This window comes from Hipposideros armiger, unplaced genomic scaffold (genome assembly GCF_001890085.2).
Source record: "Hipposideros armiger isolate ML-2016 unplaced genomic scaffold, ASM189008v1 scaffold_730, whole genome shotgun sequence".
Classification (NCBI taxonomy): domain Eukaryota; kingdom Metazoa; phylum Chordata; class Mammalia; order Chiroptera; family Hipposideridae; genus Hipposideros; species Hipposideros armiger.
In genome coordinates this window covers 581,320-594,198 of record NW_017732080.1, presented here as the reverse complement: position 1 = coordinate 594,198, position 12,879 = coordinate 581,320, and the positions used below count along the sequence as shown (strand labels likewise).

General features: G+C 37.4%; 1 protein-coding gene across 2 annotated transcripts in view; it reads left to right on the top strand.

The window, feature by feature from the left end:
- The window catches only part of CFAP299 (cilia and flagella associated protein 299), a 596,360-nt gene that overhangs the window by 11,671 nt on the left and 571,810 nt on the right, over positions 1–12,879 (top strand). For both annotated transcript variants that reach the window (XM_019627430.1, XM_019627431.1), the window contains exon 2: positions 5,125–5,255. In XM_019627430.1, coding sequence (XP_019482975.1) covers positions 5,125–5,255 — 131 coding nt within the window. The remainder of the gene's footprint in view (positions 1–5,124; positions 5,256–12,879) is intronic.

Below are 12,879 nucleotides of genomic sequence, written 5' to 3'. Positions count from 1 at the left end.
ACAAGTGTTGGTAAGGATATGGGGAAATAGAACACTGTGCACTGCTGGTGGGAATGTAAAATGGTGCAGCCATTGTGGAAACAGTATGGCAGTACCTCAAAAAAATTAAATATGGAATCACTATATGATCTAGCAATAGCACTTCTGGGTATATAGCCAAAAGAATTGAAAGCAGGGACTCAAACAGATATTTGTACACCCATGTTCATAGCAGCATTATGCACAGTAGCCAAAAGGTGGAAGCAACCCACGTGTCTATTGATAGATGAATGTACAATATAAACAAAATGTGGTATATATCTATAATGGAATATTATTCAGCCTTTAAAAGGAAGGAAATTATGACACATGCTACAACATGGATGAACCTTGAGGACATTATGCTAAGTGTCAACCAATGGTCGTTGGTGCCAATTCAATGCCAATCGTAATCCCCAATTTGGGGTGCAGTGAAGGAGGAAACTGTATTTAGTGCAAACAGCTCAATTGTGATACAGCACGGCTGCGTTAAACAGCACGGCTGTGGAACAGCTCAATAGTGTTACAGTTCAGTTATGGGACAGCACAGCTGTGGGGCAGCACAGCGCTGAGGCAGCCCTCGGTGTGTCTGGTGCTGGAGCCCGAAGTCATTAGGACAGGCAGCCAGGAAGGAAAGGTACATGAGAAGTAGGGGAAGCACATTCAACTGGGGTCTGCAAGGATGAGCTGGAATCTACAGGACAATCTGGAACTTGTATCAGGCCCTCATGTCCTCCACGCCTCCAACTTTGATGACGGGTGATCTGCAGTAGAAACTGGCACCTTCAGTCACAGAACTGAACATGCACATGAACATGCTCACGGCCCAGGAGTTGGAGAAGCTGAAGGAGATCCTGCGAAAACTAGGAGTATGACTGCTCCTTTTCCTCTGCCTTCCAAATCTTTGCAAAAGTCGCTTGTGGCCTAACCTAACTTGTAACTATATAAGGAAAGAACATTATGGGAAACTAATTTCTGGCTTAGCTAAGTCAACACAATGCAAATACACAATGCCAGGTCTTAATTTTCACAAGGAGAAGGTATTTATGTCTGACTTGTATAATTAAAAATTAAAAAGAAAAGGATGTAATTTTAATTTTCCTAAATCATTTTACAGGACTCGTGGAATCCTGACATCAACTCAGAAAAGGATAGCACAAAATAGAAAGCTGATGACTAATTTTACTTATGAACTGAATGAAAAGAAATGCAAAATGAATCCAGGAATATATTAAGAAATAATAAATCAGATTAAGAGTAGTGTGATTTATCATAGGAATGCAAGGTTGAGTTCATGACATTAACAAATTTAAAAAATATGACATTCTCTATAGATGCAGAAAAAGCATAGGACAAAATTCTAAACTCATAATTTGATAAAGAGTACATAGCAAACAGCTGTAGTAAACTTCATATTTAGTTGTTAAACATTTTAGCATTAGAATCAGATGCATGATAAAAGTGCTTGCTAGCATTCTTCACTTTTTATTGGCAGTCTGGCCAAAGCAATGATACAATGAAAGAAAAGTGTCATAAATATTTAGAAGGAGTCAGGATATTATTATTTCTAGGCAGTATGATTTCATCACCATGGAAATGCAAGAAAATTAACTGGATCCCTATTAGAACAAATCAGCAAGTTTAGTAAAGAAATCTAAGATTGAGCTACAATAATAACTGTTCTTCAGCAATAAACAACATAACAACAAATGACACAAACAAAAGTCAACTGAACCCAGTAGCCTGTGGGGCAATCACAAGCATTCTAGCCGCTGTAGACTTTTTATTTTATTTTTTCCCTTTTTAGTTCTTCGGGTGAGAAATACCTGGGTACCCCAGATGCTGGGTCCCCTTTGTCCCAGACTCCTTTGGAAGAGTTTGGTGCACACAGCGCAACACACAAACCCCAATCCTCATTTACCCTTGCACCCACCCCGCCCAAAGAAACAGTGCGGAGGTGCTTTGCCTCAGGCATGTGGGGGAAAATGGGCTCTGGTCCAAAGGCTGTGTGTGTGTGTGTGTGTGTGTGTGTGTGTGTGTGTGTGTGTGTTTGGGGGTGTCGGTGTGGGGAGCTGTACATCTTGAAACCAGCAATAGGAGGGAACAGTGCATGTGCAGCCCCAAATCTGTAGCCTTCTCTTCAGGGGTAAGCCTCTGGGTTCTGTTATTTTTTATTTATTTTTATTTTTTTATTGGGGAATTGGGGAAGGGGAACAGCCAAGTTGTTGTCCTTCAGTCTTAGTTGTGGAGGGCACAGCAAGCTCAGCTCCAAGTCCAGTTGCCTCCAGCTGCCCGTTGGCAGCTCAGTTCAAGGTGCCCTGTTCAATTTTAGTTGCGGGTGGGCGTAACCCACCATCCCATGCAGGAGTCCATCTCATAACCTTGTTGTTAGGAGCACGTGCTCTCACCAGCTGAGCCATCTTGCCACCTGTTGGCAGCTCAGCAGCAGCTCAGCTCGGGTGCAGCTCACTGGCCCATGTGGGAATTGAACAAGTGAACCTGTTGCTCAGAGCTCGTGCTCTTAACCAACTGAGCCACTTGGCCGACGCCTCTGGGTTCTGTTTTGCATGATGCCTCCTTACAGCTATAACCCCCAACCTGCTAGCATCCAAAAGTTAATGATGACTCATGATCACATGAGTTAAAAGAAAAGCATTAATCATTAATAAAAGAATACTGCCTTATTTTATATACTTTGACTATCATGGCTAATCACTTGTTTGTACTAAGATGAACTGTTCCACTCAAAACCATTAGAGCTTGATAAAAAAGTGATAATATATTTTTCTTTCAAAACAATGTAAGTGTAATCCTGGAAGGATCAGAAGGAAGCAGGAGATAAAATATATTTGAAAAAATAATGGCTAAAAGTTTCCAAATTTTGTGAAAACTATAAATCCCTAGGGCCAAGGAGTACAAAGCATTCCAAGCAGAAAAAACACAAAGAAATCTCTAAGGAATATCTTAATTTTCTGAAAACCAATGATAAATATAAAATCTTAAAGGAATCTAAAGTAAAAACACACATTATGTAGAATAAAACAGACAGGAAAGACTGAACACTTCTTATCAGAAATAATACAAATCATAAGACCATGGGATAACATCCTAAGTACTGAGAGGTAAAAAGGCAACCTCTGGTACACTAAACCATCAAAAACGTCCTTCAAAAATTAAGGTGAAATAAATTTTTTTTTTTCACCAAAACAAAAGCCAAGATAATTTGTTGTTAGCAGACCTACACTGCAAGAAATATCAAAGTTTTTCAGGTGGAAGGAAAATCATATATCGGTAGGAGACTGGGATCTCCACAAAGGAATGAATAACACCAGAAATGCTAAGTATGTGAATGGATAAAATACTTTATTTCTCAGTTTCTTTCAAGAAAATTATTTTTAAAGATAATTGACCATTTAAAGTTGAGAAATGACTCATGATTTCATCAGTTAGAGCATGAGGATAGTGAGTGAAGCAAACAACTTCAACTTTCTACCTATTTCAAAGTAGATCGTGTCATTTGTTGCAATATACATTAGTGTAGATGAGTGCATTACTATCCGAGTAATTTTCTGTGGCCCGGGTAAGGTACAGAGGAATGCATGATTCACTCCATATACCGAGTTAATACAGCAACTTTTTCATGGCCTTTATTATATAAAACACTCTGTTGACCTCAAACAATTTATATTCTGCTAGAACCCCACAGTCTCCCATAGCTAAGCTGAGAGTTCTTCCCGTAGGCTCGCTTTTAGTAAGATATAAAGAAAATGTACACTCTAATCATTTCACTTCTGAAAATTAAACCCAAGTTCTTCACTGCTTTTTGTATTAAATATTAATTCCACTAGGTGGAGGCATTTGCTCAGTTTTGTGGTTCACACTAAAGAGACTAAGGATCCCAGGATAGTAAGAAGGAATAAGTCAAAGAGAAGCAGATAGCCTGCCCCAGGCCCCATGCTTTGCACGGTATTTGGTTGGCAAATGTACTCACACTTGCTACACAAAGTGCAGTATTTACTTTTACTGTTTAGCAAAGAAAAGTAGCAAGTTTTCTAGATTGGTAGTGTATACATTTTTTGGGTTTTGTTTCCATAGTTTGAACTTTAAAATAGCTCCCATGAGTTGAATAGATGACTACAATGCACCTAAAGTTTTCTCATTTACTAATTCTGTTTGGCAGTTCTTGCATGCAATAGTGATGTATTAAGTAAGGGTCTATAACAATAAAATATGTACCATTTTCACTACATTTCAGATTATTTCATATTTAATTAAGATAATATAAGGACCATTATTGCTATATACATATTTTTATGTAATAATTTAGTCTTTATATTAGTAGCTTTAGGTAAAGTGACACCTTCAAATGATGGGAAACCATATTGTGTTTTGAATATGTGATGCAAGTGACAAAAATGTGTTAGACAATTCTTATAGTAACTGAAATACAGAAGGTCCAACGGGTTGTGGGAAAAATGCCAATTTAAAGCTTTTTGTGGTCATCTTGGGTTTCTACTTTTCAGTTTTTATTGGCACCAACATTATATGGAAACTATCTTTCTATTTAAATGAGAAATTCATCTGCTCTTTATTTTGTATTTGAAGTTATAGTGCTCTGTGTCATCAGTTAATTTACTTCAAGGAATTAGGTCTTTAAAATGTTGACTTTTCTAAAAGCAACCCAATTGTCTTTTTGTGTGATTGGTTTTTTTTTAAGCCTTTCTTGTATGAGTACTATTGTCTCTAGTTTTATTGTTTTAAAGATACTCTACTAATTATCTGCAGCTGTTTTCATAAATTGATTAAAAACACAACAGACTTTTGTCCTCCAATCCCTTAGAGAAAATTTAGTGATTGATGTTATTTTTTGATTTTCATCTTACATCTATGGGAAAGGGATGACAAATCAGATGTTTACAGAAGTACAGTATTGTTAGACATTTTTAGAATTGTTAGAAATTTTTAGAAGTTGTTAGAATTTTTGACGTCTGATATATTTTGTCTCATTTTTAAATAACCAATTTGATTTTCCATTTAAAACAGTTTTTCAGTATGCGTTGGATAACATAAGCTGTCCACAAATCTAACAATTGATTTTCTGTGTAGGATGAAGTCCTCGCCCGCCAGTTGGTGGAGCTAGGCTACCGAGGGACTGGAGAGGTGGTGAAAAGGGAAGATTTTGAAGCAAGGAAGGCAGCTATAGAAATTGCAAGGCTGGCAGAAAGAACTCAGAAAAAGTAAGTATCCATGTTCCAAATCTAGATTTTTACAATATATTGTAGCGTCTCTGGAAAAATCCAATTCTGTTGGCATTGCTGTAATTTAGAAACATTGGTTGAGCATAGAACTTGGAACATTCTAAGTGTGTGTTCTGCAGATCAGGAACTGGAGGAACTGTGGTATGCTTGCAAGGAAGCCACATGCATCTTTGACCTATTAATCTAAGAAATATAAATACCAATGTCATACCAATAACATCCTGCGAAAAATTCACTTAATATTATTGGCTTTATGTATTTATATAGTACAAATATGAGTGACTTTTGCCTTAGAGTTCTTTGTACTTTTGAGGCCTGGAAACCTTTGGCATCATTTATGTTGTCATCACATTTTTGTAAACATTGATTCATTTAATTCTGTTAACAATCGCTGGCTTTTGCTAATGTTACCAATATATGGTTATATAAGATACATTAAATATTATGAAAGAGACGTACACCTAAAGTGAGCTGTAGCAAACTAATAAGACAGTTAGAAAAAGACTTGACAAAGTAATTATCTATTTAGTTCTTAAAAATGAAGGCTAAAGTTGTAAATGTTGGAGAGTATAATTACTTAGAAATTGGTATATTATACTTAGATAACATTTTTAAAAATACCCAGTAATTATTGGTAGAAATCTCTCTTGTATTTGTTATAAAAAACCAAAACAAACGTTTAATAGTGGAATATGTATAAATTGGTTCTGGGAATGTGCAATTTTAATTGATTGTGGTAGTGGTTATTGTGTTTCAGAACCATAGGATTTTGGAATTTGAAACACTGACATTTGGTAATATGTTAGTTTTCTATTGCTGCCATGGCACATCACTACAAACTCAGGGGCTTGAAATAACACAAATGTTTATTCATAGTTCTGTAAGTCAGCAGTCAAGAGTACAGTGGCTCAGATGGGTTCTCTGCTCATCATGGGGTTGAAATCCTGGTGTCGGCTGGATTGATTTTTTTTTTTCCTGGAGGCTCTGAGGATGAGTCTGCGTCTACGCTCATTCAGGTTGCTGGCCAAATTCAGTTCCTTGTGATTGTAGGACTGAGGCCCCCTTTCCTTGTCAGCTGTCATTTGGGAACTGATCTTTACTCCTATAGGTTGCCCACATTCATTTTCATGCTTTCTGTGTAGTTCTGTTCCAGCAAGCGTGGGTCGAGATCCCCCCACCCTTTGAATCTGACTTTTCCCCTTCAGTAGCATCTTTTCTAACTCCACCCAGAGAAAGATCTCTCCTTTTAAGGGGCCATGCGATCACACTGGGTCTATCTGATAATCCAGGGTAATCACCTTATTTTAAAATCTATAACCTTCATTATATCTAAAGTCTTTTTTGCCATGTAAAATAACATGTTCCCAGGTTCTAGGGCTTAGGGCATGGGCATGCTTGGGAGGACATTCTGCTTAACACAGGTAATTTATGTACAGCTTCAATAATTTATTCAACACAGGCATACTTGACTTCTAGTCTTAGAAAGTTGAAATGATGCAAAGTACATGTGTTCAATGTGAAATGTCTTCTATAAAACATCAAGGGAGCCTTCTCTTTCTGTAGGTATCAGTAAATGTTTATCAGTCAGGAGCAGAAGTAGAAAGGTATTTGTGGGATTTTACAAGGAATTAATGTATGTTCATATTTTATTAGAGATGTATCCTATTTCGTATCAAGAGGAGTTTGTCATGTTTCAAGTGTAAATTTCATCCATGTTCATGTCCATCTTGTGTTTGAGGATCAAAGTGGGTATTTGTTCTGTGCCCTGGTCTCATTAACTGGCCAGAGCTGGAAGTCATTAGGCTACTTAAATGCCAGTCGTGGGAGACTAATCCCCACCCAGAGCTGCTAGAATTGGAAGGCCCTTTCATCTGCAGATCTCCTCAGCCTGCCTTTGTACTGCGTGGGCCCCATATGTTTCCTCTTGCCCCATGTGGGAGTCACTTTACTCCCTTCCCTGCCAGGTCCATTGTCATGTTATTGGCAGCAGGGCCAGCAGAGAGTGTCCTAGAGCCAAACATGTCCTGTGCCTACATTTGCTGGAGGATCTCTTTGAAAACGTGCACGAAAGTCTGACTGCCTGCCAACTGGTACCAACTTGGAAACACTTGATTCTCCTGTCAAGTTATCTTGTACTAACTTCACTAATGTGCAGGTGAGCAGCCCAAGTGGGTCACAGTCTTCTCTGCTAGCAGTCGTGGAGACCCCGTTTCAGGAAGTGCTGGCACCTAAGAGTACATCGCTTATTTATAGTAATTTCGGAAGGAGTCTGGAGACATGAAAGTGAAAGATATAGAGAGGAGGGTAGTTTGATAAGTATTTTCCCAGAAGAAGGCATAAGGTGAAGAAAATTATTTTGGGCTTTTATTCAGCCATTCACTTCACAAATACTCACAGACAACCATACTGCATTAGGCACTGTGGTAGGTGCTGGGGGTAGGATAGAACTGAAGGCTTCGTCCCTGCTGTCAAGAAATTTGAGGGCTAGATAAATGAAAGACAATTACATTGCTGGTGGGAATATAAAATGGAAAACATTTTGGCAGTTCTTCAAAAAGTTAAACATAGTTACCTTATGACCCATCAATTCCACTCCTAAGTGTGTGTGTGTGTGTGTGTGTATGTGTACACACATACATGTATACATACATATATTCCAAAGGAATTGAAAACATATGTCCACTTAAAAACTTAAGAACAGTGATCATAGCAGCATTATTCATAGTAGCCATAAAGTGAAATAACCCAAATGTCCATCAACTGATGAATAGATGAAAAAATATGGTATAGATATATGGTAGAATATTATTCGGCCATAAAATGGAGTGAAGTACTGTTACATGCTACAGCATGGTTAAACCTTGAGAGTGTTAGGCTAAGCAATAGAAGCCAGACAAAGAGACTACATAGTGTTTCATTTATATAAAATGTCCAGAAATAGGTAAATCCCTACAGACAGAACAGATTTGTGATTGCCATGTGCTGGAAGGGTGGGTGAATGAAGAACGAATGACTCCTAACAGTTGTGGGGTTTCTTTAGGGGTGATAAAATGTTCTGGAATTAGATATTGATGATGATCGCACCACTTTGTAAAATATACTACACACCATTGACATGTACACCTTAAATGTTTGAATTTTATGGTACGTGAATTATATCTTAATAAAAACACTTACAGCAGCAGATAATAATATATGCTCTCATAGGTGCTGTGGTGACACCCTGAAGTAGTACTACATCAAGATTTGGGGGGATGTGAAGAACAGGGAAAGCTCCTCTAGAGGCATAACTGCTAAATTTACTCTTAAAGGATAAGTAGGAGTTAATTAGGCAAAGAGGGGTGTGAAGATGGACACATCCACTTTGCCTCACTTATTTGACAAGCTCTCTATTTCACAAATCATTCTCCCTTCCTCTCTGTCTTAATTTGTACCTTTTTCCCTTGCTAAGACTTTCCCTGCACCAGCCAGAGGCCACTTATTTTCATGTTTACTGAATTGGAGGTGGTGGGAGGGTTCTGCATTCTTCTAGCTCCCTCAGCCTTTGCTTCAAAACCACCTGTGCTTCACTGTCATATAAACCTCTCTCTCATCTCTCCTCACTGAGATTCCTGCCAGCTGGGGGTAGTAGTCACAAGGCAGAGGCTATAAAGGTTGGAAAGAGGGATGGGAGTAGTTTAGATGGTGGTCCTTTTGTCAGGACTAGAGTATTCTTTCCCCTAGGGGCCGGCCGTGGTGTTGACTGAGGTAAAGACCATCATAAGTGCAAGACCATTTCTATTTGTAGTGAGAAGTAGTTGATTTCCACAGGTGTTAGAGATATGGCCCTTGACTATTTGCAACTCATACTGAATATTGGGTTCTTGGAGTGTAGTTAGTAGTCATAAACCAGTCGTCCCTCAGGCTGAACCTCTCCTGGATGAGTTTGTAAGGTCATCAGCCTCTTCGCTTTGGGTAAGCTTATCTTTTAAGAGGTGAATTAGCCCCCCTTAAAACTGCTTCTGGGATAATGACCTTATTTTACTGAAATGCAGCATCTGAAACACAAATAGATGGAGTAAGTGGCCTGATGGAGCTGGTAATTGTACTGGTTGGCTATTGTCATCTTCTTAAGGGACTATGTGATGAGCCTTTGGGGATTCCGTAAGGGTCCCCTGTACCAGCCTGACAGGAGTCTCAGCTGCTGAATATACAAGAATCGCTCTCATCTTTTTTGCTTAAATGAAGAGGATGTTTATGGAACTAAATGTAAAAGCTGGGCAAGTCCCCAGCCTTCCTTGTTCTAGCCATTCTAGTCAGTTTATCATCTGGAAGCTACTTTCTTGGATGATTTGGAGTGTTCTTTAATTTGCTTTTAGAAATAGGAGATGGAAATATCTATCAATTGATGAAATATACTATTTTAATTTTATGAGGATGAAGTTGGATAAAAGGCCAAAATTTGTTTCATGTAAAATGACTTTATTCACTTTATGATCAAAAGAAAATAACCATATACCTTTGAATTAAGTGAATTTATATAAGCTGAAAGTGTTCTGAACAGTTAACTGGAAGCTGTCACTTAACATACACTTTGAAGCCAGGCAGCATCCTTTATTTTTATAATTCATTTTTGAAAGTCAGATTTCTTAATTTTTTAAAGTGTTTAATTCGATGAGTTCTAACCAATATATACAGTAGTGAGCTCCTGTAATCAGGATAAGAACATTTCCATGACCACAAAATGTTTTCTCAGGTTCGTTTGTATTTGTGCCTTCCTTCCAGCCTCTGACAACCACTTACCCGATTTCTATACTTAGTCTTTTGCCTTTTCCAGAATGTCAGATAAACGGAATCACGCAGCATGTAGCTGTTTTTTTCACTAGGTATAAGGCTTTTGAGACCATGTGTTTGCATGTACATATGGTCTTGTTTATTACTGAGTAATATTTAATGGATGGACCACAATTTCTGTATCCATCCATTCTCTAGTTGATAGATAGACAGTTGGCTGTTTCTAGTTTGAGACCTTTCTGTTAAACCTGCTGTAAATATTCATAAGTAGCTCTTTGTAAGGACATATATTTCCATTTATCGTAGGTAAATACCCAAGAGTAGGACTGCTGATTCCCATGGCAGGTTTATGTTTAATTTTATAAGGAATTTTCAAAGGATTTTGCAAAGTGTCTGTGTCCCACTAGCAATGCATAAAAGGTCCAGTCAGTCCACTTTCCTGACAACACACATGGTATTGTCAGTTTAAAATTTTTTGGCCAGTATAGCAGGTGTAGTGGTATCTGATTACGGCTTTAATGCATAGTTCCCTACTGGCTAAGGAAGCTGGACATCTTTTCAGGTGCTTATTTGCCATCCACATCTCTCCTTTGGTGAATTGTCTTCTTATTGTTTATAAGTCTCTTTATATAATATGGTTACAAGTTCTTTGCCAGATACACATTTTATAAATATTTTCTCTCTGTGCATTTAAAAAAAATTGTAATAGTGTCTTTCAAATAGTAGAAGGTTTTAATTATGATGAAGCCCAACTTATCAATTTTTCTTTATGGTTCAGGTTTGTGTGTGTGTGTGTGTGTGTGTGTGTGTGTGTGTGTGTGTGTGTATCATAAGAATTATTTGAATTCCAGGTCACAAATATTTTTTCCTTTTATTTTCTTCTAGGACTTTTAGAGTTTTAGGTTTTATATATTTAGTATAGAATCCATTTTGAGGTTTTTTTTTTGTATATTTTCCAAGGTAAGAATCAAGGGTTTTTCTTTTTAAATTTGGACTTGCAGTTGTCAGCACTATTTGTTGAGAGAATATCCTTTCTCCATTGGATTTGAAGGTATGTTTGTCAATAATCAATTGATCATACATGTATGGGTCTATTTTTTTACAGATTTTCTATTCTAGTCTATTGACCTATCATTATGTAAAAAACACATTGTCATTAGATTTTAAAAATAGGTAGCAGGAGTCCTCCAACTTTGTGGGGATTTTTTTCTTCTTTTTTAAAATTGTTTTCAATTTTAGGTCCTTTGATTTTCAAAATGAAATTTAGAATAACCTTGTCAACTTCTACAAATAAGTCTGCCAGGATTTCATTTGAATATATAGATTAATTTGGGGAGAATTACATGTAAAATATCAAGTTTCTGCTATATGTCTCTTCATTTATTTAGATCTTTGTTATTTCTCTTTGCAATGTTCTGTAGTTTTCAATGTACAAATCTTACAACTGTTTTATTAGATCTGTCCCTTAAGAACTTCATCTTTGCAATGCTTATAAATGGTATTGTCTTTTTTATTTTCCATTGATCATTGATAGTATGTAAATATGAAACTGATTTTTCTATATTGCCCTTGTATATCAGATACTTTCTTAAACTTATTATAGTAACATTTTTTTGTGATTTTGTCTGTAGAAGAGCATCAATAAAAACTTTTCTCTTTTTTCAATCTGTATGCTTTCTATTCTCCTTCATGCACTACATAGAACCTCCAAGATAATATTTAATAAAAGTGGAAAGAGTAGACATCCTTGCTTTTATTTCTCCTATGCTAAGGAAACATTTTCCCTTTAATTATTAAGTATGATGTTAGCTATAGGCTTCTTGTAGATGCTCTTTATTAGGTTGAGGAAATTCCCTTCTATTCCTAGTTTCCTTAGAGGTTTTTTGTTTTTTAAATGATGAACAGATGTTAGATTTTTTTCATAGTATATTTTTCTATTTATTAAAATGATCTTAAGGTTTTTCACTTTGGGTCTGTTGATAAAGTGAATTACATCGATTAATTTTCAAAAGTTGAACCACTCTTGTATTCCTGGGATAAAGTCAACTTCCCCATGTTGCCACACCAGAAGTCATGTGTGACACTGAGCCTTTCTGTGTCACGGTGAATGCTGCTGCTGAGTGCCATCTAAAAGAAAGGCAGGGATCTTCAATATGGGAAGTGTCGTGTCAAACCTTAGTAACAGTGTGTGACAAGTTTCAGCTTGTTTGGTGCAGTCAGTAGGGTGTGAGATATGGTTGAAAGAAGGTGTGTTTTAAAGTGTGCCATAAATCATCCTCCATCATGACAATGCTCTTTGTCACACATTGCTTCTGGTATATGGCAATTTCTGGTGTGAGGGCCTCACACAATGGTGTGAGGGCCGGCCGAGTGGCTCAGTTGGTTAAGAGTTTGCTCAAGAGTGCGAGCTCTGAGCAACAGGGTCGCTGGTTCAATTTTTGGCCTGAGCTGAGCTGCTGCTGAGCTGCCAACAGGTGGCAGGATGGCTCAGCTAAAAAAAAAAAAAAAAAGAAAAACAACAACCCCCTCCCCCCCCCCAAATCCCATTATGGTGTGTCCTCATCCACCTTATTCATTGGATCTGGCACCATGTGACTTCTGGCTCTTCCTCAAAGTCAAAATGATTCAGGACATTGAGGGAGCCATGACAGCACAGCTAAAGACACTTATGAAAGAGGACTTCCAGAACTGCTTCAGAAAGTGGCAGGAATGATGGGATAAGTGTGTTTGAAGCAAGACGGAGTATTTTGAGGGGGATTAATGGCAATGTGTCTTTTACTGTAATAAAATTTTTTAATTTAAAAATTCACTGTAATTTATTATCATATAT